This window comes from Glycine max (genome assembly GCF_000004515.6).
Source record: "Glycine max cultivar Williams 82 chromosome 6 unlocalized genomic scaffold, Glycine_max_v4.0 Gm06_scaffold_98, whole genome shotgun sequence".
Lineage (NCBI taxonomy): Eukaryota > Viridiplantae > Streptophyta > Magnoliopsida > Fabales > Fabaceae > Glycine > Glycine max.
In genome coordinates, this window is record NW_024464668.1 from 15,895 (window position 1) to 35,377 (window position 19,483).

Below are 19,483 nucleotides of genomic sequence, written 5' to 3' on the forward strand. Positions count from 1 at the left end.
AAATCTTGGATGCAATATAATATCAATCGGTGTGACAAGTCTAATAGATAAATCTTTAGATATTTACCTAAAATATATTGGCACAGCATAATGGACAATTTATCTTAAGTAATAACAAATGAAATCCTTAACACAATTGAATATTAAGTGGGATTACAAGTCTAATGGATAAATCTTCACCCAAAAAAAAGTATAATGGATAAATTTAGATAGTCCCTAAAATATATTGCATAATGTGAATTAATATCTAATTTATCTTAATTATATAAAGTTCGCCGGGGGGGACAATTGTAATGGATAAATTAATCTCTAGGATAGGTGATGTGAATTTAAATTTAATTTTACTTGTATGGTGTGAGACAGAATATTGATTTGGATGTATTTTGGGCAATTCCTACTACATTAGATTTATTGATGGTTGGAGTGCCTTGCTCGCTTCACGGGTTGATTGCCTTAGGGTTAGGGGGGGGACCAAGAGGGGAAAAAATATTTGATAAGGGAGAAGTAGGGAATGGAGAGATAGAGGGAAACAAATAATTTGATACATGAAGCCGGACATGATGTTGTGGGCCAAAAAAATTTAAGGTTTGAGGACTTAGCTTTTTTGGGTAATGCCCGTATTTTGAAACCTTTTTCTATTTGAGAAAGTTTCTCAATTTTGTGCTACCATTTTTCATAGATGAGAGAAGAGGTACAAAATAAACGAATGTGTGAGTGTGTTTATATAATGTCTCTAAAGCAAGGAGAAATTCCTAATTTGGTTGCTTAATCGTTTCTATGGATAGACAATGCTTGAAAGAATCAGATTTAATGATCAACGAAAGAGTGGCAAGATTAGATGCATAAACAAATCGGAAAGCAAGCGGGGATTGGAATATTTAAACAGTGCAATTTAGAAAAAGGGCTTTGCGAATATGGCAATCATTTTCAATGCCATCTTTTTTGAGGAATACCTTATGATATTGATAAGGTTTGATTGATTGCATTGGTTTTGGAGAAAAAAGACACAATAATTATGTGCATGGCAATTTTTGTTGAACTTTATAAATTTGGCAAAAAAAGGTCATGATTTATTTTATTTTAGACTAAACGCAATATTATAATTGTAATAAATCCTTTCTTTTCATTGATAGAAATAAAGATAAATATGAGTCTTTAGTTGGTAGGTGCCTTCAAATTTACCTATATGGCGTAGGGCAACTTGACAACAAACATGTGAAACCTATGTTGTAATTAGGGTGGTTGACCCAACAATTATAACAATTAATACGATTAACGCCTTGTTAATAAGGCTGGGCCCTTGGCTTGCGTGGACAATTAAAGTTTGTCTTTAAGAGGAGGATAGAGGCTACAAAGGTGATGATGGGTTCCTCCGTTTGAAAGGGATACTTATGGGCCATGTTCAATGAAGTATGACATAAAAGTTAACGGGTCATTTTTTTCAACTCAAATTATTTAATTGAGGGTCCTATTTAGTTAAATGATATGACAAGTTTTGGGGTACAAAATCGAGGATTGTGTATTTCATTGGTTTTGCACAATGAACACCTGAAAAAAAGTAATTTCTGGTTATGATGAATCGTACCAATAGTATAGATTACATGCTTTTATACTAACTGCAATTGTATTACAGCTAAAGAATATAGCTTGATACATTATATTTAACTGCACAGCGAAAACGTTGTAAATTGGGCCAATTTTATTTTAAATGAACTTCAGCGTTGCAAGGGAACAATTTATTAGTTTGGTTATGTTACAGTTGAATATTTTAGGAATAGGAAAGGGTAATTTTTTTTTTTTTTGAAAGAAGGAAAGGGTAGTTTTAATTAGTGGATTAAAGTTTGAAAAATAAGATTGATTAATCAACGTATGTTATAAACTTAGTTTAGCAAAATATGAGTTTATTGTAGTGATTTATATTTAGATATTTTTTTTGGAAAAATTATAATATTAATCAAAAGTATTTTTACATATGTAATTACTAAGAATTAAGAAATATAAAGTTTATAACTTAATAAGGTAGGTAGTACGGGAACCAGTGATTGTTGGCATTTAATATTCTCCATTAAATTCTCCAATTGAGGACTGATCATTTAAAAACAATCTCAATGTTGCTTGGAATTGAAAGTTCGTTCTAGGTTAAGAATAGTTGTGCAAATTAACATACTAAATAAAAGAAATCAAATATTACCAAACTGAATTTTTTGAGACAGACTTAAGTTGGAGGAGACCAAATCGTAAAGTAAATGTAGCCTAGTGTGAGGTGTTGTATATGGGGAATAATGAAAATGCAAGAAGATATGTAATTTGATTTAAGCAACTGGTAAAGGATCAGTAGTCAGAAGTTTTGATAGTAGCTAGTTGGTTCAAATTTAAGTAACCTTCATTATAAGAATTAAAAAATTATTTACGTATAACTTCTATATTTATATAATTATCAAGGATAATATTGTTTATTTGTTAAATTATATTCGTTTATAATTTACAATGGATATTTCAGCACAAAGAGAACTCTTCCTCTCCACACTATCCCTAATTGTTGGGGAGATTCGAGTAATCCAAAATCTTAAGACTCAGGTTTATGGATCTTCTCCTTAATGTGCTCAATTTTTTCACTTTTATCCAATATGAGACTCTACCTCACACTTCTAACCCACCCGAACGAACCCTCAAAATCATATGATTTTGTAAATGTTATTATTTGCACCTATGATTCACGAGCAGTAACATCCCTTTCACTCCGTTGGTGTTCGAGATTCCATCCATAATTTGTCGTGTGTTGCCAGTTATGTCCCTCATGGCCTTATCAACTTATCTGTCTTGCCTCGGAAGAAAGGGTCTTCTCCTAAGCCAAGGATCATGGATTTGAGAAAGAACAAAATGTGAGAAAATTGAAGAGGGAAACAAATTGTGAATTTGATTTGATTTGATTTGGAGACCTCGTGATATAGTACACCGACAACCGACATATTCCATGTCTCGACTTTGGGAAATTAAGTCCAAAAACAATTGAAGCATGGATCCATGTCCCAAGTGACCATTGGGATGGATAAGGTTTGGCTTAACGTTTGATGGGTTAAATTAAAAAGACAAATGCTAACAAATGTTATAAGACATTAACTAAGGAATCACTATTATCAATTAGTGCTATTAATACATTAGTTAAAAAAAATTATTGTAGAGATCATAAACACATAACGTGAAGCGCAATTTTGTGCATATTAATAAAAAAATCCATTTTAATCAATGTCCTAACATTTATCTTAATTGAAAAATTATGAGTAGAATTTTTTTATTGGGAGACACAATTATATCACTAGAAAAAAAAATTATTATATTTTATATATATATCATGGGAAAAAAATAATTCAAAAATTTATTCTTTGATAATAAAAAAAAACTCTTAAAACACTGATTAGTCAGACCAATAAAAAAAACTAAGAGTTTCAATTCAAAAGATGGTGGGAAGAGAGCTATCAATTGAAATGGACGTTGGACCCCAACACAATGGATAATCAATTTTGGATGAGTCCATCAAGAACAAATGTTTATTGGGGTTAACTTTTGACTAGTTAATAATTAGTTATGTGTTGAATGCTGATATACAATTTTTTTCGTGTGGCCATAATGTACCAATCCTGTTATCATTAGGTCCTATTTTACGAGAGCAAACGTGGACGTATCATAAACAATAGAACTAAAGTACATAATCTTTTAGTGATTTGAGTGTTAGCACTTAGCAAAGTGATGTTTAAATTGGAGGTAATGATAAAATGACCCAGGTAAAGTTGGGTTTGATATGTGTAAAGTTAAAAAAAATAAGAATGTATTTATTATTAATTTAAAATCAATTTCTTAAAAAAAACTTAAAATCAATTAAATTATAAGATATTACAATTTAAATTAAAGATAAACATATTTTTATCAATGTTATTGGTCTAACTAGAATTAAGCTTGAATTGAAAAATCATTGAGATTTTTTAGCAAAAAAGAGCCATTAATAAAATTGGTAATTAAATATTTTATTCCAGTATGATATGATGAGGGACGGATCTAGAAAATCATAAAGGAAAGTTAAAATTTGTATAAAGTTATCTATTAATTTTACGCATAATATAAAAATTGATTTTTATTTTAAATGATACAAGAAAAAAAAATACATGTACATATTAATAACTTGATTTTTTTCAGGTTTAGAAGAATAGTTTATCCTCAAGCACAATAACAATGAAACAAACAAGACTCGCAATAAAAAAAAAAAACTCATGAGATATAATAATTAAAAATCATCAAATTATATAAATATACTTATAATATAATATTAATAATAATTAATAAATAGATAGATAAATAAGACTTATAATAACACACAAAATATAATTCATTTAGGTAATAACAATTGAACAAAGTCATAAAGATATCATTCTTTTTTCTTAGGATATCATTTGCTAGATTTATTAATCAGTATATATTATTTTTTTAACTGGAAGTAGCTAGTATGTATATTATTAATGATTATATATATATATATATTATTTTGTTACAAGAGATAAAAAAACAAAAAGAGAAACTCATCCGCAAGTAGCTAGCATATGCACCAAGTCATGTGGAGCTTCAATATAATATACTTGATAGAAGTCTGAGGGAGTCCCCATAAATCTGTCTCTGCATATGATGACAAAAATAAATAAATATATTTTTATTTTCTCATTTTATATATTTATTCACGAGAATTCTTGAGGTTAATAGGAATACGATGGTGCCACTGAATAGAAATTAGTCAATTATAAAGTCCCTTTCTTAGAGCATCTATAATAAAAAATTGTTTAATGGGTTGTTTAACAAAAAAATATTTTTTTTATGTATTATATGTAATTTTGAGTTGCTTAAAATTTGAAAAAATTATTTATATAAGAAATTATTATTCATGAGTTGTTTAACTTTATATTAAATATAAATGAGAAAAATATATATAATATTTATGAGTTAATCAACATGTTAATAAAAATAACCATTAGAGAGAAAATTAGATTAGTTATTTAAGATTGATGACCCATAAGTTCTTTATATCATTGGAGATTCTCTTATTAGTGTTTGTTAAAAAAAAGGAGAAGAGGAAAAAAGAAAGCAATAAAAGGAGAATAACCGAAATAATGAAGTTTTTATTTTATTTATAAACTTTAGTGTATGACTTCACAATAATGCAAAAGATTCTAACTAGGTTGAGACCACAAACATTAAAAATCCTAAGATACACCAATTAGAAAAATATATTATTGATGAAACAAAGAACAAAACAAGAACAGTTTGAGGAGACCAAAACCAAAACTCAAGCTGGAAGAAACTATAAGAACCTATTCATTTCGCTGCAACAAAAAATGGGAAGTACCCCACCATCAAAAATCAGAAATAGAAGAAGCATAAGAGGCAAATAAGTTTGCACAAGAGTTGCTCTATCGGTAAATGTGACCAACTGAAAAGAAATATATTTTGAATTAAATCTATACAATTCAATCACTAATTTTTCAGACACCATGGAACCAAACTAAGGTTATAGAAAGATATGGTTATACAATTCAACCGAAATAATGGAGGTTAGGCTCGTGTATAGTACAACTTCAATATCCGTAAGCAGGATCGTCGATGTAAACAATAATTTGCAGAAGTTAAAGAGGGAAAGCTTACCATGATTTGGGAACCTAGCCTTAAAACTCTGCAATTTTCTATCCTAATAAGGGTGTATACAAGTTTTAGATTATTATCATGTCATCTAAATGGAAAAATTATTGTAAACTTTTTTATTTTTGAAGTTGTAAACTTAACGATTAAGATTGCTTCACATTCGAATTTTCGAATCACAAGATAATTGGTAGGAGTACCATTCTATAATGACTTTACTTTTTTTTTTATCTTAATTGAGAAGGAAGAATTTTTACTTTACCATAAAAAGAGAAATTCATGGAGCAACTCTGGAGATATCTTGTCTTTGGATACTTTGCTTGAAAAATTACGATCAATTTTGGCGAAACTTAATTTCTAAATCCTAACAAATCCTATGATGTTTGAGAAACTTAATTTCTAAATTTAATATTAATGAAGTCTATGAGATTTTAATTAAAAAACAAATCCATTTCCATTTCCATTTTATTAACTATATGGAAAATATGCCAAGTATTTCTTGTTATAAGAGTTAAACAAATGCATGAAAAGTAAATGAAAATTAATTTCTTAACTTTCCAAAAAGAAAAGACATTGTTTAAGTCCTTAAAATTTTTTGAGTTATGTTAGGCTTTGAGTAATCCGGTCAGGTTAGTCTGTAAATCATTAGAGGAAAAGAAGAGAGACAATTGTGCACCTTGCTATATTGGGGGATCATAACCAGATTTCCATTAAGTTAAAGTAGACTAATAATGGTATCATCAACACATTAAACCCATATCACATATCCATAGTTTAATAAATTCCCTTAAATCACTTGAAATACATTTCACTAAATATAAATAGTTATTATTAATCAATTACATTACATAAGTGGTAATAGCTTGTATCGTTCAACTAATTAATTTAGAATTCAAATTTTGTTTGATATTTAATTTGAGTATGAAATAAATTATGTTGAAAAAAAATATCTATTTTATGTGTACTCAAGGTCTCCAATGAAAATTAATTTACAAATCCTTGCTAATTGCTAATGACATGGATGGTAAATAAGCTTTGAAACACAAATAATAGTTCTAAACAAATAGACTTAAATAAGAGTAAATAAATCAACTCAAACTTAGAGCTCCACTTTCTTGACATCATTGTGCCATGTCAATTGGAAAGGGTGTGCTAGCAAATAGCAATGACTCGATTCTGCTCTTTAATTTGATATATCGTCTTGTCGTCCAAATCCATCTCCATATTGGTATGTGTACTGAGAAATCCAGGCAAGATTAACGACAATTTGTATGAAATATGTAGGGATATAGAGTCCAGAAACAAGTATTTATTCAAGTTTTGCCATTCTTTGTCAATCAAAGTTTTGTAGTATTGTGGGGCATTTTCTTCCGAAAGACCGGTTTCGTGCAAGTAGCTTACGATAGAATGGAGGTTTCATCCCTCTCTATCTCATCCTGTAGAGAATAACCAGCACAATGTTAGCCATGAAGTTAGATCCCCTAGAATTTTTACTTACAAAAGTATAATCGGTACGTGAATTCCAATGCATACTGCACGTTACAATAATGAGAATAAATAAATAAATTTGTTGCTTTTGAACATGATTTTAAATTACAATCATGATCACGGTTGCGTTTGATTGGTGAGTTAGAAAATCTTTATATTACAGATAATTGTGAGAAAATGTGACTAATGCGGTCATAATTATAGTTGCGTTGAGTCAAAGCATCTTGACATTGTGGTAGCAATTGCGATTGTGGAACTCTATTTAAAATCATGTTTTTGAAGTAAAATTAAAGTACTTTTGTGTTCTTCCAATTTTAATAGTCTAAACATGCACTTAATGGCTAATGAGGTTATGGCAAACAAAGTTAAGATTACCGTTGATGTTCCCAAATCATCGTTGAGCCTTAAAACGGTGAATGAAGAGAGCAATATATAGGTCGTGGTAATTTTATAAATAATGAAGTGTTTGCTCTGTGATGGCTTGGTCTTGGCTGATGAGGAAGTAGATAGGAAGAGTAAGAATAACCCCACATGAGCTTGACATCGTTGCATTTTCTAAGAACTCGTTGAATGGCGAATGACTTTGTTGTAAAACCATTTTGCTTCTTGGAGGTATGCCTTGCACAAATCTGATCACTGTGAAGTAATCAAGTAAATATTTTAGATTTAGTACTTAATAGTAATAAAATAATCAATGAGAAAAATAGACTATGCATTGACACTATAATATAATTTTTTATATATCATCATTCAATCATAACACATTAACAACATTAATAAGTTTATTAATCTTTATGATAATTACATTAAAAATGTACATGACCATTAATTAAACCCACAATTGATTGTGTTGCATTACGTACAGCTTTTGTGAGGTAAGGAAGGGTATTTATGCCCCGTTCTTTAAAGTGTTATAGATGCCATTAACAGTGTTATAGATGGCCATGAAGCACAATACCAAGCAGTATAGAAGAGTGTTTATGGAATTCACGTCCCATCTGATGCAAGTGTGTAAAAAAATTATATTAACTCAGAGTAAGAAAATAGACACAATAGTAAAAGAAATTAAAGAAAAATTTAATTAAAATGAACTTCCTCTTCATATCAATTAGTTGAACATGCAAACCTTTCAACAGCATTTGTGAAGAGCTCCAATTCACCCAAAGTACCATAGATGTCATATACATCATCTAAGAATGTGATTAGTATCCCCACTTTGGTGATTTCTTTGTGGCAATTATTGAATTGAGGTTGAGGAAACATTGCTAGCGACCAAGAGAAGGCTTCCACTAATCTGTCTCGAGCAAAACTCAATTTGCTTGGGAGGCCAATGCCGTCCCTCCACCACCTAAATAAAAACACATTAAATTAATTAATACTACATAATGTAAGACAATTGCATAGAAAAATAATATGTACACTCAACCTGCCATCATTTTTTGAATTCCTCCTCAAATTATGGTAATTTTTAGTTTTTTTTTTCTAAAATAAAATCTCTTTTAGTATTTAGCTTTAATTGTTAAAAGGATTAAACTTAGATACAATTTTTTTTATGTCTTTTAATTTTGTTCTTTAATCAGAATTAAAATTTTACTTCAGCCATCTACGTAATAAAAGGTTACATTAAAGCTTAACACAAATTGAAGAATAATATTAAAAATTCCAAAAGAACTACAATTTGTTCTTTGAAAAAGGTTTTTTTTTTAAACATTATTAAAATTACACTTGACTTCCTTTTTTAAAAGAAAAGAAATGCTAACTTAATCAGGTAATGACTTTAAAAATAACCTTTTTTTATTAGGTGGTGATTTTGTACGCATAATTTCTTGTAACAATGTGTAATTATTCTTTTTTTTTTCCTTGTCTATTTCTTCTCACCTTGATATATACTTCTTTTAGTTATTTTTTATGTGTTGACTGAACCATGTTGAAATCCATAAGCAGTCAAATCAAATAACCAGCCACGAATAATGCATCAAAAAACAGATAAAGGGCACAAGACAATAAAAAAATGAAGAGGCAAAAAAAACTATAACGTAACGAGTGCAAAGAGGTGAGTCTCAATTTCAGTGAGGGTTCGGTGAAAAGTATATCTGTTTTTGTTAAAATGAGAAGCATATTACCATAGTACAGTTATTGCAATTTTCTTAAAATATATCTGAACATCAACTCAAATGACACAAAAGTTTCCTGAAAAGTATAAATGACAAGCTTATGCATATTGTTTCCATGACTATTGCATAACCTGGGTCAGCTTCAGCAATGAACACAGGTATTTTAATTACTGTCAATCTAACAATTATATATGATTTGTGCAGCCAAAGGAAATTAGTATATAAGAATCCTTTCCCCTTCCCCCTACTCGCTACACCACATCTATCTTTCCATAAGAATCCTGAAGACCATTTGAATAAGTGTTTAACAACCATAAATGACTAATTTGAAGTCAAAATGCCTGTAAATAGACACAAATTCAAAGTGCTCATTACAAGGAAGGAAACCATTTCTAATGGTTAATATGAAGAATTTGGGCTTCTTGAGAGAGAAATACCTTTTATTTATTGATTTAAAAGTTTGGGTCCCAAGACTCATGAGAATTAGGGTATGTCTTAAGGTTCAATGAACACTTACAGAGTTACTTTAAGGTTTCACATCTTGATAATAGGAATCAATCTTATATTCTTTTGAAATACGCGTTACTTACTAACAAGATTTTCCCACCTTAATAATAGGAATCAATTTCACATCCTTTTGATATATGAGTTTGTTTCCTACCAACTGAACCAATCTTTATTGACTAAAATACGTTTTTTAGTCAAATATGTTTTTTTTTTTTCTTGGTTTCTATAATATCTTATAAAGTTTTCAACTCTTTTGAATTTTGTTGTATATTCATTCATTGACCGTTAAAAAGTGAGAAAATCAGAATCTACCTATTGAGATATTGAGAGAAAAATAAAAAAACTCTTTAAACAACAAATATTTTTTAATTTTACCTCTACGATATAGAAGAAATAGAAAAGAATCATATAAAAGTTTTTCATCAAAGAATGTCCAAGTTGGAATTCATTGAGTTCATTTATTCTCAATAATTGTGATACATTCCTTGATACCTTTGTAAATACTCTTAGTGCAAATACTATCTCATTGGTTGTATCTGCACATACACCGACGAAAGATTAAAGTTCGAGTTTTTCCAAAACCTACATGAGTCGGAAGTAAAATACTAAATCATAAACTATGTCCCTCAATTAGTTAATGGGGATGCAGAAAAATACTTAATCACAAACTAATTGATTTACTTTCGCACTTTTTACACTCAATAGATACAATAAGTCGGGGGTAAAAGCTACTAATTAATCTTCTCTTGTAATCTCACCTATCTGTATTCTCATCAAGCATCAATTACATGATCCTTGGACATTATATTAAGAATAAAAGAACCAACATTTGGTCAAAGGCAACCCTTCTGTCAGTGCATGTAAACCAATTCTTCATCTTTGCATTCTCTGATTGCAATTTCCATTTGGTCCCGTGCAGTAGAGGGCAACACATCACAACAGTGCCTTCTTGGAGCACGCAACTGAATATAAAAGAAAAGCTTATAAGTACTACCATTACCAATGTCAAGCGATTATTCCAATTGCCGTGAAGGAACACTAAGGGCATGTTTGGATATATGTCAGAAGTGCTTTTGAGAACTTCTTTATTGGAAATATAAAATTTTTTCTAATAGAGAAGCTCTTAGAAACACTTCTAGCCTTATATCCAAAAAGACTCATACTAATATCTGACATAGTTACCTGTTTGATGTCAAGGTCTAGCTTATTTGTGACCACTTTGATCACTTCCAGTTTCTTCGGCGATACGTCATCATCGATCGAGCAATTCTGAAAGGATTTCTTGTAACTGCTTATGATGCCATCCTTGCCAGAAGACACATTGTCTAGAAAGAAAACAGTGGATCTTTTACAAGGGTCAGGGTGAAGTTCTCTTGTGTTGAAAGTGTATGATTTTGCCAACATGTTTCCCTTCCTCCACTGCTTGAATGTCTCTTGCACCTTCAGAACATCCGGCAAAAGCATATGGTTTGGGAAAACCTGAACAGCATAGCCCCATGACACTGAAACTGTCCATGAAAACCATCTGTCATAGCATATTGCTTGTTGCAGCATCCTCTGGGAATCCACATTTGCAGCTTCAAACAAATGCTTCAGAGCTTGTTTAGTTGTCATGTTTGGAAAGATTGGATCAGTGTAATCAGGATGATGCAGGGACAACAGAGGAGTTAAAGGATGTGCCGCCAATATGCCAAAGGTGTTTCCCTTTAAATCTACCTGATCCAATTTCACAATCAAAGTTAAAAGAATAATTCAGCTTATCATAAACAAATAATCTTTTTGTCAAATTCCTAAAAGAACTTTTTATGAAAAAATATTCTTCCCCCCCCCCCCCCCCCCTAAAAAACAAGAGTTTAGTTGTGATTCAATGTCATTGTAAAAATTCTTACATTTTCAACCAATAAAAAATCATCATCTTTATTACTTTTAAAATGGACATAATAAAAATCAATAAACTTATATGAGAATGTGCAATTGGATGATAGTGTAGAAAAATTATATATTATCACCTAGCATCAACCATGCACTAATAAGGCTGATCAAAAGGAACAAAATCAAATAACCAAAAAATTTCATCATTTCTAAAGTTAAAACTATTTTGTACCTGGTGAAAACCGGGTTCATGTGTTAATCCTACCCCAAGTTCTGCCAAGCAAGAGTACACCCTGCCATCACTTCCATAGAGATGAGGGTACCTTTCAATACAAGAATCAAAAACCTTGGCCAAGACCTTAGCCAGAGAGGAGCTGATAGCAAAACCTGCACCTCCAAAAGCCATTCCAAAACCAAACACCCTATTCTGCTCATAAACCTCAGAGTGCGCACCAATGTAGTACCAAAGCTCATGATCATACTTGGAAAGCATCTTCACCACATTCTCCGGGAAGAAAACCGTGTCATCATCTCCAAAAACATACCACCTCACCTCCGAATCATTGTACAATGCCACTGTCTCCCCAACAACACGCGCCACGCGAATCGCCGATCGCAGACCACCCTTGTGAGTGAAACGAAACCTTGAAGTGTCCTGAGAGACACAGAGAGGAGGAAGAGAAGTGTCATTCTCATTCCTACCATTGTCTTCATCCGAGAGACTATCCAAAAACACACACCCTTTCATTGTTTTGTTGGTGTTGTTGTTGTTGTTGTTGTTGTTCCACCACAGCTTCACATAGTCCTTCCTCTTGAACCAAGAAATCTTGCTTGAAGCAATTCCAAACACAAGGTGATCAAGGGTGGTTGGTGTTGTGGACACATCTTGTGATGATGACCTATTCACATGAACTAGCTTTGAAGGCCCCAAAAGAAGCACTGACACAATGAGATAAAGGGCACAGAACGATGAAGAGACCAATATGGAATTAATCAGAGACTGACCCTTGCTGGGTTTGTGAAAAAGCTGCATTTTTTAACAAGAAAATAATGGATCTAGTATTCTTCTGTTCTTCTGATGAAGAGGATTAATTATTTGCCTTATTGGTTGTTGATACATGAAAAATGGGCTTCATCTGCTGTGTGTGAGAAATGTGAGAACGGTTAAAGATGTGTTTTGAGGTATTATAAGTATAACTCAGCAAAGTTCTGCCGCGATCCTCGGCGTAAGAAAACTAGATTATTTTGACGTTTTTATAAGTCAGTTAATGTTCCATGTACGTGTATAATAAACTATGGTAGGTGTGTTCGAGGAAAAACTCTAAGTGTCCCTGCCAATTAGATTCGCACGGTTGGCTGGTGTTTGATGGTTATTGGATTCAAGTGGTTGAATTTATATGCATTGACTATAATACAGAAGATAATGGAAAAAAAGGAAACAAAAAAAAGTGGTGGCGGATTTGGCCACCTATCATACATGTTGCAAGTCTATGTTTAAATGACTATTCATAAAATTTGATTTTAAAATGATATAATTTATGTTTTTATTATAAAATTAAATTTTAATATAAAATTTTAGATCAAACGGACAGATTATTTAAAGTTATTTTAATTCATAATTAATTTCAAATTTTTTTTCAACATAAAATCAAACATATAAAAATATATTAAAAAATTAATTCTAAACTCAAGATTAACTTTTAAACGGAAAATTAAATACACATTAAAGGTTTGATTCTTGTCCATATATACACTTATAACAATGTCACATCACATGAAAATGAATAGGTGGGTGTGAAAACAACACCCTATGATAGTTCACGCTACTTTTACAATTTAGTTAGGCCTGAAAGCACGATTCTAAGCATTGTTTTGAGATTTAGCGCGTATTTATTGGCTTTCTACCGAATTGTGCGTTTTCAGTTTTACTTTTTCCGTTTTGCTCCTTCAAACTGAAGGGCTATATTATAACTCTTGAAATCTCTTGTAGTAAGTTTTTTTTTTTTGGGTGAAGTAAATCTCTTGTAAGTTATAGCTGTATCTCCCCAACCCTACCAAGCTAATTGACCGGTTCAAATTATGCTTAAGTCGTGGACTAGGATAATGCATGATATAGCATTAATACTAGATTATAAGCTTGATTATATTCTGTTTAATGTCTCCTGAAATGAACAAAAAAATTACAAAGAATTACGCCATGTAGCATGGATTTCTACTTATAAAACCAAAAAAAAAAAACTGAGTTGTAACTTGGAGTGAGTATATAAATTTGGATTTATGGATAGTTTAACCCACAAATATGTTGAGATTCCTCCTTAATTAGAGAGGTTCTAAAAAATTCTAGAACCTTCTAGAAAAGTATAGAATTTTTTAGAACGTTTTGGAGAACTCTAAATTAGTGTAGAATTCTTTAGAAAAGGATGTGGAAACCTTTGGAATTTTTTGGAGATGTGTGGAACTTTCTGAAAATCTTATGGAAGAGTATGGAAGGATATGGAAGGGAGTAGAAGAGAGTGTAGGGACTCCTAGAATGTGTGGAGCATTCTAGAGACTTAATCTCCACCATAGGATAAAGTAATCTTCACTATTTATTGTGGAGGTGGAGTAGTATAAATAAGGGTAGAAACCTTCTTTCCTAACTGATCCTAAGACTAAAAAGTTAGAGAACCTCTTTATGAGAGAAGATAAATAGTCTGGGGAAGTCTTTATGCTCAAACTTGAGTGAGTCACCTTAGAGTGAGTCAATCCAAGACAAGAGTAAGAATGAGAAAGGTAGAAAGTTAGAAAACTTCATTAAGAGAGAAAATAAATAGCTTGAAAAGTCTCTATCCTCAAGCTTGAGTAAATCACTCTAGAGTGAGTGAATCAATCCAAGATAAGAGTGAATTCACTTTTTAAAGTAAGAAAGCTAAAATGAAATGTCATAGAGTCTCTTGGAGAGAGAAAATAAATAACTTGGGAAGTCTTTATCCTCAAGTTTGAGTGAGCCATCATAGAATGAGTTAATTTTGTAAACACATCTTTGTAATCCTACTATCATTTTGTACAGTGGAAGAATCTTCATATTGGATAAAATTATAATCGTGTGTTCCTATTATTATCTTTAATTACTAATTGTTTATCTTAAACTTCACATAGGGCAAGTCACAAGGGAAAGTCCGAGTTTTTCCAACAAAATTATAAGGATAACAGACCTAATTTTTGTTAATCCGCATAATAATCCCAGATTTTAAGTCTGACTCATTTAGTCTGTGGACTTCTGAGACTTAATCCGCTAACTTATCTGCATTTCGTTTTCTTCTCCTCCGAGTGCCGCGGCTCCTCCTCTTCCTTCCCCCACTCGCTCATGCTTCTGGCGTGACTCGACCATACCCTTTTTCTCTCTTTCATCCTCAAACTCATCATCAGTCATCAACGATCATCTTCAATCTCTTCTTTCTCGTACTCTCTCTGAACACCACGCAGGTCACCAACGATTATGTTATTTGATTTTATCATACAACATTGCTATAATGAAGTGGGTTTTCTTCAAAGTGGTTGGGTTAGTTTGTCTGGTAAAAGGACCAAAACTTAACTGAACCAACTGAAACACTACCCAGCTTTAAATACTCCCATGGCTGCATTTGTTGAACAGTTATTTAGTTTTATGTTTGACGCGACATTTCATTCAAGCTGTGGAGCAATATTACTGAAGTCTTTATTGCACTTTTTTCTATTACAGATGAGAGATTCTCACAAGGCACTCTGCTGATAGATTTATCTTAAAGGCGATGCTGGTGTTGTTCATGAAATTGTATTTCCTTGGCCATGTCTTTTATGCTTCATTCCTTGAATCTGTGGAACTACAGTGTTATCTGAGATCATGATTAGGCTTACGTGGATTGTCTGCTAGCATCATGTTTTGATCAGAAGCAAGTTCAGCATATTTCCCAATCATTTCATTTAAAATTTCTACTGCTTGAGTGTATGGAGCTTATGCTATTCCTTTTGGCTGATACTTCTGGATATGGTATGGCTACATGGGCACAGGAAAAATGGAATTAGTAGTTGAGATAGCTTGTTGATGGGTTTTTATTTTTTAAGCATCTTGGATATATCTCTACATTTGAGATTCTGTTTTATATCTTACTTCTCGATACAAGTTGGGGATGTGAAATGATCTTAATCCTTGGTACCCTGATTACACTCCAAACAAAGTATAAGCTACATGCGTGGGTTTTACTATATCTGTCATAATATGAGGGTGCTAGTTTCTATCCGCGTTTTTGCTCTTACGTGGGAGGCACTATTACTATTCATTATTATGTTTCTCTTGTTATTCCTGTTAATGGTAAGCTTGGTTTTGTTATCATTTTATGCATTCTGTTTGTATCTTCTGGAATGTTTGTTGGTTTTTTATATTAATTTGCAATAATGGAGCTTTGTTTTTTTTATATTCCAGGGAGGAGAGACTATTTAGGTAATGACTTGAGGGATAAACTTGACAGAAGGCATGTATCTCCTCGAAGGTACTCACCAGCTCCAGACACAACATCTTTATACTTTTTTTTGCTCCTTATTTTTAGTATCATTTCTTAAGTATTTGATTTTTATTTCCCCATTAGCAATTTTATGTTTCACTTTCTGAGGCTGATGTCTTCATTCTTCAAACCTTGAATGTGTCTGATATAACCATTTTCTAGATTTTCATAGAACATCAAACAAGAGAGTTGTCGAGGCATGACTTATTTTTATCTATTGTCTCCAATGTTCATTGCTTCACTATGAAGTTTTGCACCTGTTTAACCGGGTATAAATGAGAGTATGCATTTGTGTATGTGATTTTATTTCTTTATGCACAAGACCATGCCTCTTTATGTTTTATGTTGATGCACACACCAAAGAGAGAGATATGCACATGCTGCTTTACCTAATGATTTTGCACCTGTTGTCTTTCCTAATGTTCCATGAATTAAAAATTGCAGAATACAGTCCTACGGGGTCTTTGGAGAAAACAAGGTAAATTAACCATGAACCACTGATAATTTTGTATGCATCTTTTAGTTTTTGTTGGCATTTACTGTCTATTATTGTTCTTCTTGGATGTAAATGTATATTAAAATTAAAATATGCTATATTTAAGAGATAGATAAAACTGTTAATTTCATAATTCTATTTAGAGAGAAGGAATTTGCATTGATTTGGGAGAGGCAACCTTTGAAAAGGGGAGGGAAAATGGAGAAGGGTAGGGGGAGACTTGATGCCTTGTGAATAATAGATAAGAGATGAACAAGTTCAAGAGAAACATGCTGAGCAAACCAAAAGTGACTGTATTTTGTGTGCCATGAAATTTTCTACTGTGTAATTGTGCGATGATGAATATGAGGTTTCCTTTTTGTTGGCTTTTGGTATTAATCTTCACAATTATTTTTCATAGTAGTCGCATGCTGTGGGCATGACACAGCCTTGTTTAAAGGTGTTTTTTTATATAGGGTTAACCATATCTTGAATTGAAATTTAAATTCCATTCTCACTTTCCTGGCACTTAATTAATAAATGGAATTGGAGCAAACCTTAATTTGTTAATATGTTATTTCATTTTAACACTGTCACTGCTTGTGCCAGTTTGGCTTTATATAAAATTATTTCTCTTTCTATCATAAGAGTATCTTGTTTTCAGAAGAAAATAAAAGTTTTTTATTTTTTATTATAACAATCTTTAAAATCATAATGTTCATATTTTTTGCTGAGTGTGGATGAAAATTAAATTCTCACACACGTACACACAAATAAATAAATCAATAAATCTTCAATGGATTCAACAATGACATTTGTATGCCCCTTTGATTGCTAAGATTCAAAACTTCAAATCTCATGCATGGAGCTTGTCGTTTACTCATACTCTTAGAGAACTCCTTCACAACTTTTTTTTTCAAATCACTAATAGAAAAAAGAGGGAGAATAACAGTGATGAAGAACAAATTTAGATCTAAATACAAACCCAAATCAAAACTCAATTGATGATTAAAATACTCAAAATCACAACTCAGTCCAAATTAAAAGTAAAATAACACAATCAAAACCAAGATTTACACAATCAAATTGCATAATGAATGGTTCTTCTTCACAAAGCCATGGGTGTGTTGGAAGCCATGGATTCTTCTTCACAAATTAATTATATTTTAAAGAAAAAAATATTAAAATATAAAATTAGAAACATGTAATTTAACATGTAGGTATAAACTATTGAAGTAAAAAGTTACTAAAATTTTAGACTCTTGCGAGTCTTGCGGCAAAAAAAGATGACTTAAAGATCTTTTGGAGCTAGTCTTGCGGCAGTTTTAGACTCTTTATTTATCAGTTATAACACACTATTCCGATTTGATTTCTGACTCAACTCGCCCGAGTCACGCCGTTCTTTTATCGCCCCAAGCATCTCTTCTTAATCACAACAACAATTTCTTGTTCCCAAACCCTCTCCCTCCCCAATTCTCCACCAAAACCTCCGCCACCGCCCGCCGCCTAACACACCCTCTCTCCGCCCGGCTATGGACGCGCAACCGCCGGAATCCGCCGCGCCGGCAGCCTCGACCGAGGACTTCGTCCACGTCGCGGATCTGAAGATGGAGAGCCTCTCTGAGAGCATCGTTCGAATCGACGAGCCTTCCGAAGCCGACGCCGCCGCTTCCTCCGCTCCGGCGGAATCCGATCGCCGTCCGGCCACGCTCCCGCCGGAACTCTCAAGAAACGTGAGAGTCCTGTCGTGCGAGTCCTCCGCCGAAGGCGGCGTCTGCGACGTTTACTTGGTCGGCACCGCTCATGTCTCCGAGGTATTTTTGTTCTCGTCGTTCGGAATCAAGTTTTAGGTTTTCTTGCTTTACACATTGTCACTGTTCAGCCATAACTAAAAATTAGGGTTTCTTTTCTTTTTCTTTGTTTGTGTGTTCGTTTCAATCGAGATTGTTGTTGTGTCATTTTCAGAAGGATGCATGGCTGTGTTTTCTCTTCATCGTATTGATTCTTGTTGTTGGTGAATTGATAGAATTTAATATTTGTACTGAATTATGTTGTAGGAATCGAGCAGAGAAGTTCAAGCTATAGTGAATTTTCTGAAACCTCAGGTTTTGTTTCCCTTTTGAACTCAGTTACACATGGTTGATGGATTGATCATTTTGCGTGCTTAATTACTTGCTTTTGTTTTCTCGATGTCCCTTCTTGACCTTGTAGGACTTTGGTGATTAAACCTTATGGCTTTCTTTGTTTGCTGCAGGTTGTCTTCTTGGAATTGTGTTCAAGTCGAGTGGCAGTGCTTACCCTTCAAAATCTTAAGGTTTCTATCCTTTTTTTTTTTATGTGCAAAATGTGGGAAAATATTCTACAGTTAGAAAATATCGGCATTCTTCAGTTCCATATTAGATGAGTTGAGGGTTTGAAAGATAAAGTATCAAATGGCTGAATATTTGTCTGGCTTACTGGTTTTCACTGAAGGATGAACATCACAGACACAAGCTCATATACCTCGATGATTTAAACCTTTTAGCTTTCAACTTATGAATAGTTTTTTTTTCCTTTTGCATAAAGGAGAAAACAATCATCTCTTTAGTAATAAAATGATAATTGTAATTATTGTTGTCTAAATGTTTAATCCAAACTTAGCATCAACTAATTTTCTTGAATCCATCATTACTTTGGTTTTCATTCAGTTATCTGGTTGTTTGTATGTTTATTTATTTTTTGCTTCTTCCAGGTACCCACTATGGGAGAAATGGTTACCATGTTGAAGAAAAAACATAACATGTTTGAAGTACTTTATGGCTGGTTCCTTGCCAAGGCAGGTTTTCTAT

The 19,483-nt window shown here is 32.3% G+C and overlaps 2 protein-coding genes and 1 pseudogene across 2 annotated transcripts in view; 1 reads left to right on the plus strand and 2 right to left on the minus strand.

Annotated features, from left to right (window-relative positions):
- Positions 1–6,862: 6,862 nt before the first annotated feature.
- Positions 6,863–9,105, minus strand: LOC113001902 (isoprene synthase, chloroplastic-like; annotated as a pseudogene).
- A 1,088-nt stretch (positions 9,106–10,193) lies between these two features.
- LOC100784602 (uncharacterized) lies at positions 10,194–12,878 on the minus strand. The gene is made up of 3 exons (XM_003526268.5): positions 11,893–12,878; positions 10,971–11,504; positions 10,194–10,750 (listed from the first exon to the last, which is right to left on the minus strand). Exons 1-3 carry the CDS (start codon positions 12,691–12,693, stop codon positions 10,640–10,642), a joined length of 1,446 nt encoding a protein of 481 aa, XP_003526316.1. The 5' UTR covers positions 12,694–12,878; the 3' UTR covers positions 10,194–10,639.
- Positions 12,879–17,912: 5,034 nt separating this feature from the next.
- Positions 17,913–19,483, plus strand: part of LOC100785126 (traB domain-containing protein) — a 3,865-nt gene continuing 2,294 nt past the window's right edge. The window contains exons 1-4 of the mRNA XM_014776821.3: positions 17,913–18,469; positions 18,713–18,760; positions 18,910–18,969; positions 19,387–19,470. Coding sequence (XP_014632307.1) covers positions 18,188–18,469; positions 18,713–18,760; positions 18,910–18,969; positions 19,387–19,470 — 474 coding nt within the window. The 5' untranslated portion in view covers positions 17,913–18,187. The remainder of the gene's footprint in view (positions 18,470–18,712; positions 18,761–18,909; positions 18,970–19,386; positions 19,471–19,483) is intronic.

Bases quoted from the DNA above. Each gene is read 5' to 3' on its own strand.
- LOC100784602 (XM_003526268.5), bottom strand. From the start codon at position 12,693: ATGCAGCTTTTTCACAAACCCAGCAAGGGTCAGTCTCTGATTAATTCC. The intron at 11,505-11,892 runs GTACAAAATAGT...AAATTGGATCAG, and splicing joins ATGAACCCGGTTTTCACCAG to GTAGATTTAAAGGGAAACAC. The intron at 10,751-10,970 runs GTAACTATGTCA...TTTTATATTCAG, and splicing joins TAGACCTTGACATCAAACAG to TTGCGTGCTCCAAGAAGGCA.